The sequence below is a fragment of the Mustela erminea genome, chromosome 1 (genome assembly GCF_009829155.1).
Source record: "Mustela erminea isolate mMusErm1 chromosome 1, mMusErm1.Pri, whole genome shotgun sequence".
Classification (NCBI taxonomy): Eukaryota; Metazoa; Chordata; class Mammalia; order Carnivora; family Mustelidae; genus Mustela; species Mustela erminea.
In genome coordinates, this window is record NC_045614.1 from 25,477,060 (window position 1) to 25,502,012 (window position 24,953).

Below are 24,953 nucleotides of genomic sequence, written 5' to 3' on the forward strand. Positions count from 1 at the left end.
GAATGTTTGCTTTCATTCCCCCAGAAATATTTTACTCCTCACATATTTTCAGAATTAGATCTGTAGTCAGTTACCTAAGTAACTGCTCTGAGAGAAAAGGATAATTAAATTTCCTTTATCTCCCTGAGAGTGCAAAATGAGTACACAAGGGGGCCAAGAGGTTACAGAACAGATTAATTCCTATGTTAAGCCCCAACGTGCCAGGAAGACTTAGGTATTAATATTTCAATGATGAAGGAGTCCCAGAAACTTGGAGATGTCTTTAGTCCCAGAAGGCTAAGCCGCTCATGAAGAGATTGAAAGATCCCCTTCCTCCTTGGTAAAGGCTTGTTTTAGCAACCTATTGTCCCCATAGCCTGATGGCAAAACATTGTCTGTGGTCACCTGGTCTGTCAAAAGGAAAGACAAATGAGAAACGAAATGTACCGGGACTTTCCAGAGTGCTGTCCCAAGGAACCGCCAGAACGCCCTGACCCCAACGCCCAATCATGCCTGAATCAAATTAATCAATTAGACTCCTGTAACCATGCATACCTGCTTCTGTAGGATCGCTTCCCGCCACCGCTTCCTGCCAGAACAAACCGTTATGTCCTTGCCTTGAACACAGTGCCTGACAATGCTTGATTTAAGTTAACCAATCAGATCCCTGTAACCAAGCATCTGCTTCTGTAAACTCGCTTCCCGCCACCCCAACCTTGCCCTATATAATCTGCTCCCCAACTTAGCCCGGCGCGCTCAGCCCACAAAGGCTGATGCGTCCGCAGGCGCCTGTGTAACCAATAAACCTCTTGCAGTTTGCATCCAGTGGAGGCGTGCTGTTTGATTCTTGGGTGCGGCTCCAGGGTCTTTCAAGATTTTATTTATTTACTGCAGGGTTGGAGTTAATATTCATTACATTTTCTTTACCTTTTTTTTTTTTTTTAAAGATTTGACAGAGAGAGATGACAAGTAGGCAGAGAGGCAGGCAGAGAGTGGAGGGGAAGTAGGCTTCCAGCTGAGCAGAGAGCCTGATGTGGGGCTTGATCCCAGAACCCTGGGATCATGACCTGAGCCCAAGGCAGAAGCTTTAACCCACTGAGCCATCCAGGTGCCCCCATTACGTTTTCAAGGAGAACTTTCCAGAAGGGGAGGGAGATAGTAGCCTCTTCCTTTAATAAGCAAAGAAAAACCATTTTCCTTGTCCTTGGCCTGTGGAATGTCCAGCTACTTGCCTAGGATAACAGACCTGTCTTTCCTTGGGTTGCCCTAAGGTTAAGGATGAGGGCAAAGGAAGACTAATAAATCTATTATTGTGAGGTATGCATTAAATCTCTGATCGATAATACTGTGCACATACTCAAGATAAAATTACTGAGAACCCAACAGTCCTCAATGCATCTTCCACCATCATTAGAACTATGAAGAAAGTAGCTGTAATTAGAATAATTTCCACAGAGGTTTGTAGGAAAAGGTATAACTCCACAAAATACCCAGGGTCCATTAGATTCAGGTAGTGTATCTTTGTGGAACATTCATGCCCTCTAAGCTACAGAATCTTTATTTCTTAATTCTGGGAAAACCCAGTCCTCCAAGAACCTAGTATAATATTTGCTCAGGTAAAGAATAAAATACCAGTATCTTCCTATCCTGATTTTCACTACTAGAAATGGAACAGATACTGTAATTCTCTGATAAACTCCTCACTGTCAAGACTCAATACTCATTCTCTGAAATGCAAGAACCAAAGAGATTTGGATATCTCACCATATCCTAACCTACCATCTAAACTTTCACTTCCTGAACTCTGGAATTAAACAGATTTTGATGAGGAGGAACAGCTGTATTTCAAAACAAAACAAGAAATGTAAATACAAAAGTATATCCATATGTAGCAAATGTGCATGTGTATGTAAGATGCCTAGCCTGAAGATTTCTAGCTGTTTAGTCAAAAAGTTATTATGTTAGGGGTGCCTGGGTGGCTCAGTTAAGCATCTGCCTTCAGCTCACATTACGAGTCCAGAGTTCTTGGATGGAGCCCCACACCCCCCACCCCCCACCCCCGGCTCCTTGCTCGGGGAGACCCTACTTCTCCCTCTCCCTCTGCCCATCCCCCTGCTTGTGTTTTCACACGCTCTCTCTCTGTCCTTCAGATAAATAAAATCTAAAAAAAAGTTATTGTTAGGTGTCCACCAATTCATAAGTGTATAATCTCTGCCTCTAAGTTTTGCATATAATTTGACTCTCTCCCACCCATAAACATATATGTAAACAATGAAATTCTACAAAGCCATTAAAAATGCAACTGTAAGTTTTGAAAATCATTGATACTAACCTCCATTTGACTACCTGGAAATTGAGGCTCAACAAAGTGAGGAGTAAAAGGAAGTCAACTGCTGAAAAACTTACTAGGTAGCATACCTTAGTAGGTAGCATAAGCAGGGAGGCTGCTTCCCTGTCTCTCTAGGTAGCAAAAAAACTTCCCCACTCTACTGCAATGTCCCATCAACATGTGAACATGAGCCCCTCTCTCAACAAAGTGAGGAGTAAAAGGAAGTCAACTGCTGAAAAACTTACTAGGTAGCATACCTTACTAGGTAGCATAAGCAGAGAGGCTGCTTCCCTGTCTCTCTAGGTAGCAAAAAAACTTCCCCACTCTACTGAAATGTCCCATCAACATGTGAACATGAGCCCCTTTCTCTCCTCTGTAACTACCTCTTCTCTCTTCAGCTAAACTATGCATAATAGCATGAATTTTCTGTTCCTTCCTGAACCCATCACAACTGATGTCTGACCTAATCTGTGTATCTCAACTCAGTAAAATTGGTATCTGTTTAAGTATTATCTAGCAAATATCCCTTAAATCAGTCTCTTATATCATCATTCTTATCTTTCTCCTCCAACCCACTATCACCCTCTAATATAATGCCTCATCTCCCCTCTTCAGTTAGTTCTCTACAGAGTAACCAGATAAATTTCCAAAACACAGATGTGATCATGTTGCACACACAATCAAAACTTCATGCTACTCCCTTTAAAACCCAATTGCTGGGGTGCCTGGGTGGCTCAGTGGGTTAAGTCTCTGCTTTCGGCTCAGGTCATGATCACAGGGTCTTGCAATCGAGTCCTACGTTGGGCTCCCTGCACAGCAGGGAGGCTGCTTCCCTGTCTCTCTCTGACTGCCTCTGTGCTTACTTGTGATCTCTCTCTCTCTGTGTCAATAAATAAGTATTTAAAAAAAAAAAAAAAAAAACACCCAATTGCTCTTAGGGTTACATCTAAATTTCCAATCACTTGAACACTGCCTACATAACGCTGCAGGACACAGCCCCTACACACTTTTCTAGCCTCATGTCTTACCACTTTCTCTCACTACTCTAGTGTTGTTCCTTTATCTCTTTTCAACCTCACAAGCATCTTGTTTTTATCTGAATCTTCAAATACAGGACTGTCTGTATTGAAAACAAACCATATCTATTGGAGGAACTCCATTTATCACTGTGTCATCCAGAGAATAGTCTCATTTTTTTACTGAAGTATACATTCTGCATAAGAAAATGGTATTCATAAGTATTTGTTGTCACAATCACAAAATACAGTTAAAGACACTTCAGGGGGAACACTGGCTTGCAGAAGGTCTAGCATCACGGCTAAAGTAACAGGCTACTAAAGGCCAGAATAAAAACTGTTGCTGAATAGAAGCAATAAAGACAGAAACCTTATTTGGTACTTTCAGAGTGCAAAATGAAATAAACTGAAATAATATGATCATTTATTCAATAACTTATCTCTAAGGGAGAATGAGGAACATTTAAAACATTCACTCACAAGTTTTTCTTTCTCTAGTTTTTGTAGTAAACTCTCCATGTTACTTCCAATTCTTGTTTTTTCTACAACTTCATAAAGGCTGCAATACATTCCATTCTTCAAAACTGTCATAAGAAAAAATACATAGTAAATACTCAAATCAAATCTGTTTTTTACATATTTTAATAAAATTCAATTACTTACCTTCACTTGGACCTAAGTATGTTTCCTTATAAAACAGTGCTGGAGGAATTTTCTGCTTCAGATGATCAATACTCATAACTGTTTCAACATCTAACTTCTCAGGGCTGAAAAGAAATTGAAAAGACATGTTTGCCTTACCTGTATGTTTAACTCTAGTAATGTTATTTCCTTCCCCTTCCCCACAAGGCTCTTGGTGTAAAGCAGAGCATACTTCTTAATATCATAGCTGATTCTAAAGAGGATTTGATATGGAAAATCCAGATATATACAGAAATAGGAAAAAAGCCTGGCAATATCACCAACCTTCCATCTTTAAGCAAGAAGCTAATTCTATACCCCAATTTTATTAAACCAAAAAGGATAAAATGCTGTCCTTTTACTAAAGATAATTCAAGTACGAACTGTTAAAGTAATCTTCAAACATCCACGAAGGCCCATAATATTCACTGGGATGTAGCAAAGATCATTCTAGACCTTTCTATTCCAATGTATATGCTGCACAGGAATGAAAACAGTCTGTAAATTTTAACAACTCACCATATCAAAGCAGTTTCCAACAAAGAACTGATAACTTTTAAGTCTATCATATTCAAATACTATAATGAAAAATATATCTAATTAGGAAACAACTCTGAAAAAAATCACTTTCAAAATTTAAAATCACTCAGAAAAAGTTTTATGCCATAAATGTGTCTGACTATTTAGCCAACTCTCAAACCTAGACAGAAAAGTAGAGGGCTCACTTTGCCAACTAAGTCTCCCAAGTTGCCGATTTTTATAAAAAACAAATTGACATTTATATTCTTTTGGATCAAAGTAAAGTTTAAATAAAAGAATAAAAAGCAAAAGAAGAAACTTAATAATGAGCAACCATTAATTGCTATTTTCTTATAAAATAACATACTTACAGCTTGATAGGCAAAAAAGCACGAGTGGCTGACCTCAGAGAAATATAACACAAAAGCTTTCCTTTATTTAAAAGCTGTCCTTTCCACAAGGTGTAGTTAAATTTATCTAAATAAAAAGAGTAACACAATTCAGCCACTAGCAGCCCAGAAGCAAATACATGTTTCCTAGACAGAAATAAGGGAAACACATCTAGAAACAACGTTTAAGTAGAACAGCAGCAACAACAACGAAAAACAAAATGGACAAAAAACACCCATGACATTTCTATTTACAAGAGAATTCAAATATTGGGATTTTTGTTTCAGTATCTTTACCCTTGCAGTGTTATTCCAGCTGCAAAAAACAACAAATCTATTTGTCCAAATGTCTTATCAGAAAGTTGAAGAGCAAAGACAATATGTTTACTGCCCTCTTATTTCTCCCTAAGGAGACTATATTAAATCCAGTCAACTACATGAATTCCTGTAACATCTCATACCTCTATTCACTCTCTTTTCATTGTGGAGAAACTTGATGACAGAAAATGTCAGTATTGCTTTCATCTTCTTTAGGTCTTATAAATCCTAAACCTCTGATAAATACAGTATTTTAAAAAGCTGAGGTTGTGAAGCTTGTTTCATTTTTTACATTTATCAAAGTACTAAAATCCTTTGATCTATTGACAGTATCAGCAGCTTCTAGAGAGACCTTATGCTTGAACAACCAAATGTTGAAGCTACATCATAACACGGCCTCACCTCCTTTGACGTTCCAGATTTTTGTTCATTATAAAAATAAAACAAAACACTAATTTTTTACCATATGTACTTATTTTTTCAATTTACAAAACTAAAGAAAATAAAAGAATCTTACCTGTGTTTCTATCTGCATTGAAACTGTTAGCTCTATAAACAAATTAAAAAACAAAAAAAGAAAAACATTATTCATCAGTAACAAGAAAAGTTAACATTCAGGACCTTGACATAGTGCTATTTTTAATGGTATAATGTACAAGAAAATTAAGCCCTTCATCCAAGTAGGAAGAACATATTAACTACTTATTACAACATTTAACAGATCCAAACCTACATGGAAGATCAATTACTTGTCTTAAATTACCATATCGTCCCAATTTATATGGGGTATTTTTTCCAAAAACATTCATCAAAGTCCATTAAAGTCTCTGTAATTTACTTTATTTTAGCAATGATATTTGAAGATAGCCTCAATATATATTTAAACCTATTTATTATTAAATGTTTATTATTAAATTAAATATTAAATAGTAAACCTAGTCAATAAATATTTACTAAGCGCCTATTACTTACCAGGCACAGTTCTAGGTAACAGGATTACCAGGATGAACAAAGCCCCTACCTTCACAGAGTTTACAATTTCATGAGGAGAACAGATAACAATCACAAAATCAAATAGTTTACCAGATGACAATGGCTTTAAGTGCACATGGAAGAAAAGGAGAAAGAAACTAAGGCTATGGGGTTAAAAATAAAAAATCATGGAAGACCTTACTGGTAGGTCACCTTTAAGGAGAGATCTGATAAAGTGTTAAATGTAAATGATGCCATGAATTGGGAAAAGAGAAGAGCAAATGCAGAGATCCTGCAGCAGAAGCATTCATGGCAGCATTCAACATACAGCAATGAGTTCAATCAATGCTCATTTTTAATGATACAGAGATCAAAGGATGGACTCAAAGAAACAGCAAAGAAAATTACTATTCCTGGAGGTATGACCTCATAATTAAGGCTGGGTGCCTTTTAAAGATTACTACTGTAAAGGCACTAATGTAAATATATCATGGAAATCATAAATATAGAGCCACGAGAAAAAATGAAAAATCACAAATGTCTGGTATCATACGAAGTGCTACTTATGGCTATGGATGGATGGTTACCAGGGTTATTTGCTGACATGAAAAAATGTGTTGGATCTCCAACCTAAATGAACACATGATTTGATCTGGAAAACAAATGAAAGGACTGACCTCAAAAATGTATGTATTTCATGAAATGTGGCTTTTTAAAACAGTCCTTTTATATTAATAGTATCAATTTTACCAACATTTTCTGGAATCACCATATGGGGAAAAAAAATATGGAAACTTTTATATTTGATCACTTTACATTAGAGCTTACAAGAAATCACGAGTGGTACTCAATTCAATAAAAATCAATCACCTAGAAGTTTAAAAATTACCAATGCCTAGACTCCTTAGTAAACGTTTGATTTTTAATTGTCTGAGGTGGAATTAGAGTATCTTTTATAGAAGCTCCCCATTTCTAGGAGAGCTAATACACAAAATTTCACTTTTAAAAACTACATTTTACTCAACTATGCAAAATTTCAGTATCAAGAGAAAAAGGATTAACTGGTGAGAGTTAAGTAAATTTTAGTTTGTATTTCCATATAAATTATGTTCTTCACACTGACCTTTTAAAAGTCATCATGAACACTCATGCATCTAATTAATTGCAAGGTAAGAAAAAAAATGGGAGAAAACGAAGAGTTCTTCCTAATTTAGCAAGGCAGAACACGTAAAATAATATTCGGGATGATCCAAAAAACTCCTAAGTCTTACCTTGATGAAGGCACAAACTTTGGAGTTTGTATATCATCTTTGTAAGTAAAAGACACAACCGCATATGGACACACATGTCTTGGTCTTCGCCTGAGTTCATCAAAGCTATACTCATAAAAATAATACTAAAAATAAGAAAATGCAAAATTAACTTCTGTAAGAAGGCAAGATGTACACAGGAGAATCTTTATTTGCCTGACTTTTGAGAAATATAACACCATTTAAAAGTACCTCTAACAGAAACTGTCTTTAAGCACTGCTTGTCAATTTTTTAAAAATAATCTGTACTTCATATTCATTTTATGATATAAAATATTCTACTTCTCTATCTTATGTATCTTAGATGCACTAATGGGTACTCTAAAAGCTTACTTCTGAAAAGCTGACTGCTGGGAATGTGCAACAAATCCCCTCATAAAAATGTTACAAATGGACATTTGTAAACTCCCAAGTCAGCCCAGAAAAGTCTATTTGATGCAAAAAAGTAAAATGCTAACAAAGGACACAATCTCATCCAAATCTAGCATTTTGTTCATTATTTTTAAGATTTATTTATTTGAGTGAGAGAATGAGCAAGAGAGAAAGCACAAGCTGGGTGGGTGGGAGAGGCAGAGGGAGAAAAGCAGATTCCCTGCTAATAATAAGCAAGGAACATGATGGGGGCTTGATCAAGACCTGAGCCAAGACAGATATGAGCCACCAAGGTACCCCTGTTCATTATTTCAAAAGAAAAACATATTCTTGGTTCCAACTGCAGACCAAGCAGCAAAGAGGAGGTGGAAGAGATTATGAACACAGGTGACAAAGGCAGCTAATTCTCTTCTTACTACCCATCTACTTCTCCCCTACACCTATTCACAATATTCATTAGGGTTTTGTGACTTGCAGACTAGTGATTTTCATTAAAAAATAAAGTCCTAGTTTTACAAACAAAGCATTGTCCTTCAAAGTCATTCCCTTGGGAAACTACTGATTATCATAATATTGTTGCTGCTCTAAAAATGCCTGAAAATTTTTGGAAACATCAAGCTAGTTTACAAGTTCTGTTAGAAAAAACCTATTTAAAAGCTTCTGCATTCTGCAACTACTGTCCAAAAAGTAAAATCAAATGAGCCAGCCCAGATGACTCTGATGAATACAATTTTGCTAAAAGCCCCCAACATTATGTCTTGTCCATTCAGTCTTCGAAAAGAGTAAATTATACTTCAATTAAAAAAAGTTTCACTTACAACTGAGTGTTTAAAAAAAAAGAACAAATTTTATTTTACATAAATAAAGTGAAGATTAAAGAAAGAAAAAAAAGAGCATCTCCAGAGGTGTTAGTGTACCACTCTTTTCCCACACAATTCATTTGGCTATATACATTTTTATACATTTGTTAAAAAAAAAATAACCTTCGTTACTTTATACAGTAGCCTCTCCCATACATGCAGTTTCACCTTCCAGTTTCAGCTTCTGTGGTCAACCACAGTCCAGAAAGCAGATGTTCCTCCCTTTGACAGTCAGGAGGTCACAGCAGCCTAACACTATGGCTAGTACCTACTGCCTGTATCATTCACCACACTTCATCTCATCACACAGGCATATCATCTCACATCATCACAAGGGTGAATATAGCACAATGAGATTTTTAGAGAGAGAGACCCACAGTAATTTTGTAGCTTAACTGTCTAATTTATTATTATTGGATTAATCTCTTACTGTGCACTTAATTTATAATTAAACTTTATCATAAGTATGCAGGCATGGGAAAAACACAATATATACAGAGTTCAGTACTATCCACAGTGTCAGGCATCCACCAGGGAGCCTCAGAACCACCAGGGAGCCTCAGAAAGTATCCCTGAGGACAAGGGCCGCGGGAGGACTACTGTAGTCAAAAATCATATAAAAATATAATGACTATAATTTGGCAAATACACTTTTTTACTGTATATCAATTATATCTGAGTAAAGCATAAAATTTAATTCTAAGTTTGCATCTTAGAAAAATGTAAATTAAAATAAATAACACCTATCAAATCAATAGTATAAAATGACATGAATTAAGTAATTCAAGGGGCTTCAACTTTACCCCTTGAATTTTTAAGGGGATTTTATTAGGCAGATCTTTCTAGGCCAGAATTTAGGCCAAGAGAAGCCAAGGCTTCAAAATGAAATGAGGTGTTTGAGGACAACGATCATACAAATGCAAGTTCGAAGAAGGAGACTAAGAATCTCAGTATTACTCTGTAAGTCTAGGAAGCCATAGTATGTTTCTGAGCTGTTTTGAAAACAGCTGAACAAAGAGTAATGAGAGACACTCTGGTAGTATTATATGGAAACCAGAGGTTAAACTGATGTGGTGGCAGAAGGTATAGAAAGGGAAACGATTTAAAGGATTTGGTTACAGATATGAAGTCAGAACACTGAAATAAAACCAGGTACCTACCTGAGTAAGCTCATAGGCTCTGTAAGCCAAAAGCGATGTAATTCTATTGGCATTCTTTGACACATGACATTCATGCTTTGGTGTTGGGTCCAAAGCACTTTTATTTAATATAGATTCCAAACTTTTTACACCCATGGGGTCATATATACTCTTTATTTTACCCTAAAATAGACAAAACCTTTTAAGTTTAAGACTTAAAGTTTAAGACCTAAACTTAATTATTGACTATATATATAACATTATAAAACATAGATCACCTATGACAACAGTTCTTTCCTTTAATACCTGGTAACACTCAACACCTTTTATCAATGTTGAAGCAGTAAAAAAGACAACCATGAAAAAAAAGGTGCTGTTTGAATTTGCTTAACAAGGAAATAAAAATTTTATTTACAACACCATTCACTAGCCTAAGTGACATTACCAGCATATGACTCTTTTCATTCTTTTCTTTGGAAGGGAAATCAAATAGATCAAAAATGGCAAACCACTCTCAAAAATATATTAAACTAAGCAAGCTCTGAATTTAATCTAACTCCTACTAAACACAGGGCCAACTAAAATCCAAATCAAATGTTGTCCTTGATATATAAAATGTAAATGTTAAAATTACCTTCATTATTTTAAAAATAACAACATCGCCCACTGCCCCAGCTTCCAAAGGATTAGCTTGTAATAAATCAGCATACCTAGAAAGATAGATACCTAGCAAAGAGGGAAAAATTAAAGAATTTGAATAAGGGCACACATACACATACGCACACACAAATTCCGGTTTTAACCTAATGATGAAAGATAAAAGGTATGACATATTAAAAAAAAATAATAATGACAGTAAAGACAGCTGATATTTAACAAAGACAGAAAAAGCAAAAACAAAAAGAACCAGAAAAAAGCAAAAACAAAAAGAAACAGAAAAAACCAAACAAAACCCAAATTTCTCAAATTACCAGGACTAGACTGACTTTAAGAAAAAAAAAAAAAAAAAAGAGGTAATTTTTGATCAATTGAAGTATGCAAAATCAGAAACAAAGGGCAAAACTAGTTTTACATTATAGAATCTGAAACTATCCTCTTCTAGGAACACAACAAGGCATACATGAATTTAATTTTCAGGAATGCAGCAAAATTAAATAATGTATGTTCAAGTGGCAACTTAATAGTAGATAAATGGGGAAAAAAAAAAAAAAAAGATTACCCATGGAAGGACTGCCAAGAATTGTTATTCTGGACTGGCCCACCTGTAATCCTTTTTCACATATGCTTTGGACCTAAATAAACAAAACAGTTCATCTCACAATCATTACATTAAAAACATGAAAAGATAATTTGTAAACTTGCTCTAAATAAAACCCAAGCTTCTAAACTATGTAGGTTCTACATTAAGGAATTTTATATAGATGACAGTTTATAACTAAATATCAATGCGAAACTGGCTTATGCTTCCAATGTAACCATAGCTAGAATCCATTTTCGTTTATACTAGGTGTGACAGATAGTCAAAATTCATGCCACTCACATATATAAACTTCCCTTTTAGAGAGAATTAGAACTGGCAAAATATTTAAATAAAAATTCCATCTAAACATCTTCAACTGAAGGAGAAAAAAATGGTTCCCAACACATATAACAATATAGAAGATAATCTATTTTAATAAAGGGAAGTTTATTCATTATCAAGCACATCCTAAGAAAAGAAAACAGGTTTGGTCAGAGCATCTGAAAAGCAAATTTAAAGCAAAAGCACATTTGAAAGTAAATCACATGACAATGAAATATCCTTGCCTACTAAATCATTTCTTCCATTTACACATCATATCATTTATACTAACTTATAAAATACCAGTTTATAATTATCAAGCGTATTCTTACATTGCAAAACTAGTAACTTACAAGGGAAACATCTTCAAATCGTTTACAAGTTCACTTACCTGGTATCGATCAACCATAAGAAATGCATAGGATTCTGAAAGTTCTTTATCTAAACGACCATCAAACTTCAGTTCTCTTCGCTTTTCTGTGAACTAAACAAAATTAAATCTATAAATTTAGATTTAACTCCTTAGTATGTGATTATGTCTTTCAAGCTAAGAGCTTCAGTAATTTTATTCCTAAGAAATCCAAATATAATCCAAAGTAGAATTGTGTTTTCTCTCCTTGTGATTTCTGTGCTTCAATTTTTTCCTCATTCTAACTAGCTCTTTACCTCATAATAATCAAATAAGCATCTAATGTTTATCAATTTTAACTAAATTTCTATTAAAATTTTACCACATTCCAAATCTCCCACAGATTTTTTTTTTTAAAGATTTTATTTATTTATTTGACAGAGAGAAAGAGATCACAAGTAGGCAGAGAAAGGGGGAAGAAGGCTCCCTGCTGAGCAGAGAGCCCTATGTGGGGCTTGATCCCAGGACCCTGGGATCATGACCTGAGCTGAAGGCAGAGGCTTTAACCCACTGAGCCACCCAAGCACCCCATTTCCCACAAATTTTTAAGTTCATGTTTTAGTTACCTTTGGATCTCTCAGTTTACTTAACATGATGAACTGCATACAGTAGGTGATTTAATAGATCTCTGCTGAATGACCAACTTTTGGACTATAAACTCAATTAGAACATGGAAAAGGTTTCATTTCTGTATAATTATAGCCTCAATGCCAACTATGTAAGACAAGCTCCGTATGTATTGCCAGGATAAAAAAAGCGACTTTGTCTAAGTACAACTAAACTGCAAGTCACCCAAAACTGACTTTGACTTTTAGATACACGGAAACAGATACATATTTCAAACTATGGAGCTCACATCTAACAGATTTATATGCAGTATTCAGGCCATTACTGATGTTCAGTAATATGATTAATCTATCATTAGAGTAAATTTTCATTTAAAATTAATAAATAACCCCTATCATACCATGAAACCACAACAAACTATCAAGGTTTTAATTTTCTTGGGGGAGCCAGTAACTTCAGATTCCCTCAAAACTCAATTCTGGTAGCACTGGTGTTAACCAACACACAAAAATAAAGAATTAATAGTATTTCATAGTGCCTTAGGGAACAATAAACACATAAAATATTGCTAAACATCTCATTTATATTACCTCAGAATTATGCATTCTGGCTTTTCCTAAAAATATTCTAAATATTAAAATATTCTAAATTTGTACATGAAACTTAATACTTTGTTTATACACTAAGAATTTCTACTAGTGATATTAAGAGAATTCTACTCCTAGTCAGTAATTGGGGAAAAAAATTAAGCATATCTTTAAAAAATACACATTTGATTTCACTAATTATCTTCCAAATGAGACATAATACAGATTATAAATTTCATTTAACAAGCACTTAAAAGAGCAAAGGGCCTTATAAATTTATAATTAAGCCATTATACAGTAGGCTATTCCTATGCTTAAGATTAATTTTTATTACGTTATTTTACATAATTGAACATTAATTTATCCAGATAAATAGTGATACATCAATATTTAGAAGAAAAAAAAACTTGTTCTCCTTTCCATAATTTGGCTTTCCTAAGAATAAGCATTTTTAAAGAAAAGGAACATAAACCAACTTCCAGGCTATTAACTGGTTCTAAAGAATCTTACAATAAGCACAATTTAAAACATACCTCCTTTTCCAAAAGTTCATTATGTATCAAGCAAGCACGTTTGTAGTTAAAATTTGTTACCGAGGTTGGTTCAAGGTAAGATGAATGGAGAATATTTAGAACATCTTCGAATTCTCGAGAGCCTGGAGTTAATGGCTGAAAAAGTGCTAAAACAACAAAAAAATTAATTTTAACATTATTCCATCTTAAATGTATGTAGTCTCTTAAATTTTGTGGTTTTTATAGAACTTTTAAGAGAAGTTGAAAAAAACAGCACCAAAGTTATCTTATTTTGTGATATTCAAAAGAGATACTTATTAATTCACTAAAGGAAAATTACAATCAGTTGTCTACATTAATGGAACAGTTTCTTCAGCAATGAGCATCTGTCATTACAGATGAAGACGAGGTTACAGTTTTCCAAACCTTAAGAATGCTACATTAGGCAAGCTAAATTGCTTTAAACTCTCACAAGAACGAACCTCTACACATCCTCAACTTGTCTCCATTTCTATCTTATGTTACACTGAAATAGTATGTCTAGGACATTTCAGCAAACTAAATGTTTACAGCATAAATGAACGCATAAAAACATTTAAGACACTTAGGTGTCCATAAAATTATTCTATTTTGTTTTTAGAACTAAAGTTAGAATAAAATATGCTAGATCCATTGGCTTCTTGTATTACCAACAAAGTAGTAGAACATTTGTTATGAAAACAGTAAAACAGAAAGATGTAGAGCTTTGGAGTCAAGGCTGGACACAAATACCAAATCTAGCATTTATTAGCTTTGTGGGAGAGTCTGGGTAATCAACCAAAAATAAGCTCAGTTCTCTCATCTATAAAGAACCCTAGTCAACCTAATAACCGCTAAATTCTACATTCCACACATGAGACAACACATGGAAAAACCTCTAAGCACAGCATCCAGTATAAGGACAATAAAATTGTTTATTCTCTCCCTCCTAAAACTATTCTACACCCCCACTTAATTTTTAAAATACTTAAAGTCAAATATCCAATTTGTTCGATTACTGGTCTAATAATTTCAAATTTCCACTTCATGCATGAAATAGTTTAACTCACTAATAAATTTCAAAAGTTCTAAACATATAAATGCACCCCAAGCCAAAAACGGAACCACTTATATTTCACTGTATATAGAAGTATCCATAGAACTTACGTAATACTATATTTACCTTAACTTCTTTTGAGATACTATTTCTCGACAGTCAATAAATGTCAGTCAAAATACTTTAAGGCTACTACTAAAAACAGTGTTCTGCTTATATATATTCTTAAAAGATACTAGAGAGCAGCTAATAAACTGTTTACTATTTTTATATATAGCATTAAGCTTTAAAGGACATGATGTCAAATATCTATCCATACATCCATTTACCACACTGAGTATATATTATAAAAGTGTCTTTAAAAATGTAACATTCAATAATAAAATGTATATAAACAGTTCCTACTACTTTGGGATCCCACATTAAAGCAAAGATAAAGCCAACATACTTATGATGCAATAGACACTAACTAGGAATAAGCAGGGGGGAAAAAAAATCACTCAAAAAAACATACTATTAAATATAAAAATATGTCCTAAATATAAATTTGTAGATGAATATACTCAATAATCTATTGATTGTTAAGGTCCACAGGATCAAGAACTGTATCTGCTTTGTTCCTTACTCTATCATATGCCAATAGCTAGAAATGTGAGCACTGGCCCCCAAGTAAGTTGAATTAAAATTAAGTTAGTAAAGAAAGTAAGAAAAACTTTGTCAAAGATCTTTTTAAAAACTGAATACAAATATATTCTACAACTACCGAAGTATCACTGCTATCATCTTAAGTCTTACAAATTCAACAATTAAGTAATATGTAAAACAAAATGAAAGCTTAAGAGAGGAAGAAATACAGCCTCATTCAAATCTGTTTTACAGAATGTGGTAGAAAAAAACATCTTTGTGACTGTTCCCAACTAAACTGGGAAAAACTTGACAATGAAAACAGCATGTGGAATAGTCTTTATAGGCTTTCACATCCAAAATGAGTTAAGTATGATTTTAAAAATTGGGTTTTATGAAGGTCTGATTTTTGTTTTTAACAAAGTGACTTCAGACATTTAAAATGCTCCCCCCTAAAGTACCATATGGCTTTAAACTTCTATGAAATTTTACATGCTTACATAAATTATTTTACTTTGTTAAGCTGTCCCAATACTACTTCCAGTATTGATCTAATCACAAATGAAAAAAATAAATTATATAAACTTATATAGAAGTTAACATTCCAATTCTCAGAGAAGTACTAAACAGTTTTTTTATTCCAAGGTATGTCCTAGAGTCATGTAAATGTACTCAAGTGGACTGACGGGCGGGGGAAACTACAGATGAAAATAGAGAAAAAAATGCATATGTCCTAGGTATTTTATATTTTAAATGACTCTTTTGGCTTTACTACTTAGGCCAGTTATAATTTCCCCCCCTCCCAGTCATCATTTCTACAAAAATAATTTAACTATTTTTAAGGATTTCAAATCAATGTGCTGATAATAGTTAGAAGTTTAACAAGTGTATGTTCTGAATGTACATTCTCTCATGGCCTATTTTATACTTAATAATCCTCAACACTGAACATCCTTTGGTCACTTCTCTTAAAGAGAACACATATGTATCATAATCTTAATTATGGGTCATTATCTGAGGCAGCAGTAAACAACCCTGCAATTAACCCAATGGGGAAAAGAACATTTTATACAGTAATTATTTCACTTAAAGTATCCAATATATTTTTCTCTGGATTCTGACAATTACTGAGTCTAATCACTAGCAGGTCATTATTACTATGCAGATACTATACTAAATAAATGCATTATCTCATTTAATCATTAAAAACCATCCTATTAAGTTCAAGTATACCCATTTCACAAATGAACCTAACAGCTAACAGCTAATATGGCCCAATGTTACATAGTTAATGAATAAACAGGGCAGGCAGGATGAAAATTCAGGCTGCCTAGCTCCAAATCTCGTATCCTGAGGTCTAAGTAAAAGTCAAGATTTATGTATGTATATACAAGAGCTGAAACTAATTACAGAGCTGGAAAAATTAAATTGTTTCCTCATTTTAGATCAAGAAATCATATAGAACACTTAGACACAAGAAATTAGGTGTGAAAGGAAAAGAACTTGACATCCAGGATTATGCTTTCTACCTCATGTGTCTTCTGTCAAATCTCTTTTCTCATTTCAATACATTTAACAGGACCAAAAGCCATCACACTTTTTTTTTTTTGGTTTATAAAGGTTAACAGAAGTAACAATAGTTCCTTCACACATTAAGAAACATACTGCTTATTTACAAGATTTCTATCAAATACATGTCAGACACATGGATAATGAGTTGACTTACATAATTCATAAGGCTTCCTTAATGACAAAATTGATTATAGATGTTTTATGGAACTCAAAAGCAGATTTAGAAAGACATTAGGAAATTATAATTCAGACAAGAAAAATGACTGTATCACAGAATTAGAACCAGAATTCAGGTCTCCTGACTTCATATTATCCATACTATCACTATTTTTTTTTTTAAACTGGTAGCATACAAAACATACTCAATTTAATGTTCTATTTAAGCAGTTGGAATGGACATATAATTTAGGTCACGAAACAGCTTGGTTCCTTAGTCAAAGGAACATTTCTTCCAATTACTTTTACCAATTTACTTAGCCATGTATTAAGATGTGCATATGTAAAAAAACATATATACATATATGTAAAAACAAGCTAACTTTTAAAATAAAAGACCATTGTTACTAAAACATATAAATAAAACAATGTGAACTACACATTCCAATTTAAAGTGATTCATGGAAGAAAAGGAAACAGCCAAAAGTGGGCTCTGGATCATGTGTGTCTGTAATTCTCTGAATCTCTCTCTCTACTGGTACTGATTAAAAAACAACAAATATCCATGTTCTTCCCAGTAACTTATTTGAAAGGTTTTAAAAATCATTTTTCTTCAGTGTAATAAAATTGCTAGACATAATACCTTTGGAATGGAGGTTTCATCTCTAATCAAGATTGAACACACTGGGGTGCCTGGATGCCTCAGGTCATGATCCTGAGGTCCAGGGATCAACCCTAGCATAAGGCTCCCTGCTCAGTAGAAGTCTGCTTTTCCCTCTCCCTCTGCCCCTCCCTTACCCTCTGGTGCTCTAATAAAGAAAATCTTCAAATACATATACACACACATACATACATTTAAAATAGCGCAGAAAGGAAAAGAGAGACAAGTACAAATATGAAAACTGTTGACTTTTTCTGGCTTGGGGAATAAGTCAAAGAAAATTTTACTTCTATTACTTAAAACATAAACACACCGATCAAATGTTTTATATGGGTGACTAGATTCTGCCTATACTTCCCTGCTTATTTCTATATAGGGAAATCTATAGTACTTAGAATCCAATCATCCATATACAACTACTAAACAGCATGCAAATATCCTTAAAGGAGACTTTGCCCCAAAATCTTCAAAAAGACAACTGCAAATTTTGTGGGAAAAGATGGGTATCGGGGAGGAGAATTAGCCATTAATTCTGCTAGACTAGACCAGTATGGATGCGGGTATATGAGTAGTCAGTCTTGAGCCACACAAAAAACATTAACCAATAAAACACTTTCCAGAGAGTGAATCATCACTATTTCATTCCCCAAAAACTTTGGAAGGAAAAATTATATCAAATTACCAATTTTAACTTGCTTTTAATGACTTAAAGTATTAATAGATTTTAAAGTAAAAAAAAAAAGGCAAGAGTGAAACATCTACTGACAAAATGCAATTGTACAATTTGGTTAAAGGTCGTAACAATGCCTCTTTACACTACAGAAAACAGCCCAGCCAATAAACACCACAACATATATCAAAGAGTAAATTTTACTCTTTCAGTCAATAGTTACATCACTTAATCTGTCACTACTGATTAAATGTGTTAATTTCATAATGAACGTTAAGTTCTGAATCTCAAAATACCCCAGAGATGAAGATATACTAAATATTTCTAAACACAACAGAGATTAAAAATTTTTTTAATAGATCAGATCAAAAGCTAACAAAAACACTTGTGTCACAAAAAAAGACGACTTGCTACAGTTTGAGTAGCGGTAAGTACTGTACACCTAAGTTCAAATTCCAACTCCACCTTTTACTAGCTGTATGACCTTGAGCAAGTTAATTGACTTCTCATTACTTTGGTTTCCTCATCTGTAAAATGGGAATAATATTTACTACGCAGAATTGTTGAGATTTAGTTAGTATGTACAAATTGCTTTAAACAATGCCTACAACTTACTAATAAGCACCATAAAGTGTTTGCCAATATTATTAATTAGAACGGAGGTATTCTGGATGTTATGCTATTGCCAAGACCAAAAAAAAAAAGAACTTGAACTCAGCGAGTCATACTCACACAGTACTTAAGGTATCAAAAATAATCAAGTCATAATGTTAAATTTCACTGGAAAAGCATAGTTACAAGCACAGGTCTGCCATATTAAAATATGAATGCAAAAGAATTTTTGATGCTGAAAGGTTCAGAGGTATCTACTGAAAATGATCTAATATTCGTAAGTGACTCACATGACCACAACTAAAATCTAGCCAAATCTGGTACACCTTTCAGGAGGTGATTTGGGGATGCAGTGTGAAACTAGCAGCACCTGCCATACTATTTCTGATAAAGCATTTTTTTAAAATGATGGGAAAGTTCAATTTTCCTATTAAATTCTATCACCAAGCACTATCTACTTTCAGCTTGGACAGGATCAAGTTCATGGTGGTAAAATAGCTGCTTATTTAACTTTTAAAATCTCTAAGTTGTTACTGCATCATTGAACAGCTGCTTACTGCATAAATTATTTTCACTAAACATGAAAAAAGTCTAGTGTGTTTTATAACCTCCCGGACAAGACAAAGGTTGACAACCTTTTGCTTCTAAGTGAAAACAGAAAACAAATTTTCCCCAAGGAGCATCAGACTCAGGGGAGAAAATTAGGTTTTAGATTTCCTAATTCCTCAATTATGTTCACTTTTAGTGTGTTCAAATAAAGCCTGTTTTACAGCAACCTCTGGATTTACCTAACTTAAAAAACCACATGTAAACACAATGCCTTTCAACATTTCCTGGTGACTTCTCTCGCCTCAAACCAAACTATGAGGATTTCTACAACATTCTGGTCCTATCAAAAGTTAAGAGATGGTAAATCCATGGTTTAAGATGTACCATAAACCATACTCTTGGGCACTTAGAAGAAAAAAAAATTAAAAGACGAAAAAAATGGACTTCAAAGTTTTATTAAGCTAGGCACAAGAAAAAAAGCTCAATCTCCTACCTCCTTAACAGAGCCCACCTGAATGTACTTTCAACCTATTCTCTGCCAACTGGTAATTTAGGCTGAGCATCTGAATTTCCTCATATAGACTCTACCATTCATCTTAACTAAATAAACCAAAGAATTGACAGCCCTGACCTTTACAAGTATCCTCCTGAACTCTAAAATACATTAATTCACTTAATAAAAAGATATTTCTAGAAACATTCCTCATGCTAGCGGGCAAAGGTAACTTCATTTTTGTCAACATCGTTTCTCACACCAAGGATTTCCTTGGCTTTGTCATGGAAATAGAAATTAACAGTTTGACTTTATTTGTATCTTATGGGTAATAGGCTCTAACAATTTCAGTTGTGCAAATGGAGATGGGTAAGCAATGGAAAAAGGAAGCTCATACTTAATTCAAGATTCTAAGTCTTTAAATTACAAATTAAAAGTTTCTGCAAAAAAAAAAAAAAATCCTTTAATTTTCCAAAAAGTGAATCATGAAAAACAGAGCCACGCAGCAAAACAAAAAGAAATTTTAAACTGACTAAATCCAGAATATCCTAAAATCACTGGATAGTCAAAAATAGTATAATAGAAAACGGTAATACTAATTTTGATCTCCATTAGAAATGCGTCATAATACAGCATTAAATTTTAAAAAAGGTAAGAGTAGTTCATGTAACTGTTCCTATATTGGTTCCACTATCTAGACTGGCCTTTTTAAAAAATAAACCAAACCAAACCAAAACCAAAACCAAAAACAAAAAAAAAAACTGAAGTCTTCTCGTCTGCAAGATCAAGTTGGTGACTCTTGGGCATAAGCGAACTTCTATTTCTTTTTTCCACAGGGAAATTACTGCACCAAGAACCTACCTTCCCATTCTTCGGAAATACAAGAGAAAACATACTAAAGTTTGGATTTAAAGAGAAAGACCTATATAATCTAACGCTTCAAAAACAAGGGGAAAATTCTATATGGAAATGAGGTGTGATGGAAAATACCAGTGTGCATGGATCACATCTAATGGAGATTTCTAAACAAGAGGAGACGCTGACATCGAGCAAATTTCAAGTAGACAGAGCTGAAGAATTTCCAAAGGGAGAAGCACTTGTGGTCCTCTGAATGCAATGGCCTTGGAGAAAGCCCCAGAATCCATGGCCAAGGGCTATTTCCACAGTGAGACTTGTCAGAAGCATCCTTAGGAGGACACACCAGCTTCTGTGCCTTCAGGGGCTGGGAGGGAGGGGCGCCGAGCACCATCTTTCCTCTCTGGGAGCTGCAGCCTTACGGACAAGCTACTTCCAACTTCCACGGGGACAGGGGGAGCAGGGGAGCGTGGTTCCACCGCTTTCCTCTCGCACCAGGCGCAGCAGCTGGGTGGCCGTGGCAGTGAGGGGAGAGGCGGCTGGCGCTGCATGCGTGTTTACGTGTCTCGGATGGGTGTGGGAAGAAGAGACAGAGAGGTTCTAATGAAAAGATGGAGGGGAGAGAGAAAGAGGGGTTGGGGAGGAGGGGAAGCACCACCTTTCTTTTCTCTGCTCTTCCTGGGGATCTGAAAACTCCTCCTAACGGGTCTTTCGGGCTCTTCGGGGCCTTTGAGGAGAGCGGCCGCGCCCGCCTCAGACGAGTCCTGAGGCTGCTCGTGGCTGACGCTCGGGGCGGCCGAGGCCGCAGCGGTTTCCTCAGGCCCGGCGCCGCCGCCGGGCTCCGCGATGCTGAGGCCGCCGCCGCCGCCATTTTGTGGGGAGGACTCAAGCTCCGGAAGCGCCTGCTTCATCTCGTCGTCTCCGCCGCCGCCACTTTCCCAGCTCGCGTCCGTCGGCGGAGAGGCCTCCGTCTCCCCAGCAGTCGCCATCGCGCCGGCGTGAGGAGCTCCGGGAAGCTTCTGCCGTCAAGGTCGGCGGGGGTGGGGGGAAGGGGCGGCGGGCCGGCCTCGCCACCGAGCTGCTCTCAGCCCACCCACCCCCTTCCCCCCGTGGCCGCTGGTCGCGGTCCCGACCCAGCAGCCTCTCGGGGGCCCCAAAGCTGGCGCCCCAACCCCGCCGCCCGGCCCCTGGAGCCGCTCCTCGCTCGGGCAGTTCTTCTGCCGGCCCCCGCCACTCAACGTGCTCGCGTCGGGGCCGAGAGGGGGCGGGCCCGCCGCGGGCCGCTCCGCCAATGGGGGTGCGGCGCCCGCCTCCGCGTGTGAGGATAGACGGCGCAGGGGGGCGGAGCCTCGGGGCGACCGAGCCCGCCAAAAGGGGCGACGGCAACGCCCTGCTAATATCTCGACGCCGCGGACCGCTTCGGGGTGGACAGAGTTTAAGGCGAGCTGCAAATCCCGGGACGGCTCCTGGCCAGCGCTGCAGGGGAGGGAGGTGCGCCTGGACCGGTCCCGCGAGCCCAGGCGTCGCCTGTCGTAGTAAGATAACCTCTATCTCCGCGCACGAGTTTGCTCCTCCAAAAGAGAACTCAAGCAGTGGATGCCGGAGGAACTCAGCTCTGTGAAATATTCACGTGCATATGTGGGCCTGGAGAGAAGATAAGACAATGGATTACAGCGATAACAACCTGAAAGCCTCCGAGCTCCGCCATCTGCCTTTCCCACGGGATCTTGCATCTTTTCAATACATTCTCCCCGCCCCCTTTGACCTTCAAAGGTTAGAACCAGTGGCATGCTTCCAGCCCATAGTCAATACCTGGGATCCTTAAATGTGACTTCACAGCCTAGTGTTAACGGAATTTGGTTCTGGGGAACTTAAAGGGAGGGAGAGGGGGTTGCTGGCTTCTAGACTTTTTTCGTTTGATGTTTTGAGTTTTCCTGTATAAAAGAAATCTAGAAGCTTACCGCTACATTAAAACAATTTGTCAAGAGGAAGTCGTTTTAAATACTTGATGCTAACTAAATTGAAACTACTATCATTGGTTATCTTGAGTACATACAGTATTCACAGGGTGCATTCTGCATGCCAGGCACTGGACAAAGCAGTATACATGCTATAATCTCCATTTAATCCTCACAACAACAGATATCAGGAAGATCTCTTATGCACAATTTAAATAAGTATTGCAAGACATTGAACAATTTAATAAAATCAGAATTTGAAACCAGATCTATTTAACTCCGTCAGAGTACTTGCACTTCACTGCTTTTTCTAAAACTTAATCTTCACAGCAGGACTGCACCTTTAATGAATTTTGTGGATGAAGAAATGATGATAGATATTTTGCTCAGTCTCCAAGCAGCAGGATCAGGACTGAGACCCAGATCTCCATTTTCAAATTCCAGCTGTCTCCCTAGGAGTTGACTGACCAAATCTATATAATTATAATAAAACCCTGGGCCTTGCCACCTGGGTACTACTTGAAGAGCATTCCCCAAGGACAACAGGAAAGGCAGATTCCTATGACCCATATTAAATAACATCTCAGCTAATATGGAAAAGCTAATCAAGCTTGGCCAATCTATTAGCATCAGCTCTGTAAATCATAGAAAAGTGAGTTTCAAACAATCACTCCTTTTATTACATGGTTAATGTAAAAACCTTTTTAAATACTGATGAAAACGCTAGGGGCTATGTTGAGACAAAACACTACATTATTTTAAGTTAAAAATAACCTTTTAAACTTGGGGAAAGAGACTTTACTTAATATAAAAGAGGCTACAGAAGATCAGAAACTCAGATGTTGAGTTCTCCAGATGGTAACTCTCTTTTTTGTTGGTTCATTAAAGGCATCCCTACAAGCTCATTTTTATAAGATTTAAAGATAAGTGAGCCCTAACTGAAGGCTGGTGCCATTACTCAACTAACAGGCTTTGGTCATTTGCTCAGCAAAAGCCAACTTTACCTGGAAAGTAGAAACCCTTAGGCTATGAATAAGGCAAAAACCCTTAGGCTATGAATAAGGCAAAAACCCTTAGGCTATGAATAAGGCAAATAAGGTTGTTGGTAGAGTACCTAAAACTAGGCCAGAGAAACCATTTTTACAGAGATTGAATCTTAAATTTTGTGAGGACAAAATTTTTTCCGTTCTAAAACATTTATTTAAAAATAATTTTAATAAATTTATCATTATACCTTACAGGGTAGAAAAAAATCGGGAATCTCTAACATATAATTTTAACTATTCAGTTATAGATAGCAAAAAGTTTTAGGTTTAGTTGGATCACATTTTGAATATTCAATATTAAAGATTTTTTTAATTGCTTACTGGGAGCTAAGCACTGCTATGCACTGAGGATGTAATGGAAGCAAATGGACATGGCTACCTCCTTTGAGTTTACAGGTATGTGGGGAATATATGTAAATTAGGATCTATGGTGATGGCTAAGCAGAAACAAAGAATCAACTACAAGAAAGGGATAGAGGGGGGCATAAATTTGCTAAATCCTACCTATCTCAGGAAAATGAACACAGTAAGACAGGCTATCCATATGTGTTTTTACATATGCATGTACATATACATATATGTTTATGTACACTAGACAGTATATATATTTGTTAGTGGTGGGGGAATGCAAGTGGTGGCGCCATTACAGATGTTCATGGTTCTGGAACAAGGGCTATCAAAGGTTAAAAGTATAAAACTTATGTTGTCCCCTACCCACAGGAATGAACAAAACAATAACACAAAGAACATTAGAGAACAATATGAGACAGTATATAATTAAATATCCAGGGACCATAATCACCTTTTAAAACTTTGAAACACAAAATAACAACCCAGTTCAACTTCTTGTTTTAAAAATAGGGAAAGACAGTGGCCCAAGATCACACTGCCAGCTAATAAGAGTTAGCATTTATTGAGCACTTTCCATGTGTCAGGCACTGGTATAAAAGTTTTATATGTATTATCTCATTAATCCCCCCCCCGAAAAGTACCAATGCCATCTCTATTTTGCAGATGAACAAGCTGAATGGTTATTTAACTTTCCTAAGGTCATTTAGATCATAGTGGCAGAACTAAGATTCTAACCCAGGCAGTCTGCCTCCAAAGCCCATGCTCTTAATAACTGCTGTATGCTAACTTCTCTTCTAAGTGGTAAAATAAA

General features: G+C 36.1%; 1 protein-coding gene across 5 annotated transcripts in view; it reads right to left on the reverse strand.

Annotated features, from left to right (window-relative positions):
- TASOR (transcription activation suppressor) overlaps nucleotides 1-21,798 on the reverse strand; it is a 53,955-nt gene extending 32,157 nt beyond the window's left edge. For all 5 annotated transcript variants that reach the window (XM_032322787.1, XM_032322780.1, XM_032322807.1 and 2 more), the window contains exons 1-11: nucleotides 21,446-21,798; nucleotides 13,542-13,687; nucleotides 11,837-11,929; nucleotides 11,104-11,176; nucleotides 10,519-10,610; nucleotides 9,906-10,067; nucleotides 7,475-7,599; nucleotides 5,749-5,780; nucleotides 4,896-5,001; nucleotides 3,988-4,091; nucleotides 3,805-3,908 (exon numbers count right to left, since the gene is read on the reverse strand). In XM_032322787.1, the coding sequence (XP_032178678.1) occupies nucleotides 3,805-3,908; nucleotides 3,988-4,091; nucleotides 4,896-5,001; nucleotides 5,749-5,780; nucleotides 7,475-7,599; nucleotides 9,906-10,067; nucleotides 10,519-10,610; nucleotides 11,104-11,176; nucleotides 11,837-11,929; nucleotides 13,542-13,687; nucleotides 21,446-21,776 (1,368 nt within the window). In that variant the 5' untranslated portion in view covers nucleotides 21,777-21,798. The remainder of the gene's footprint in view (nucleotides 1-3,804; nucleotides 3,909-3,987; nucleotides 4,092-4,895; nucleotides 5,002-5,748; nucleotides 5,781-7,474; nucleotides 7,600-9,905; nucleotides 10,068-10,518; nucleotides 10,611-11,103; nucleotides 11,177-11,836; nucleotides 11,930-13,541; nucleotides 13,688-21,445) is intronic.
- Nucleotides 21,799-24,953: the final 3,155 nt, after the last annotated feature.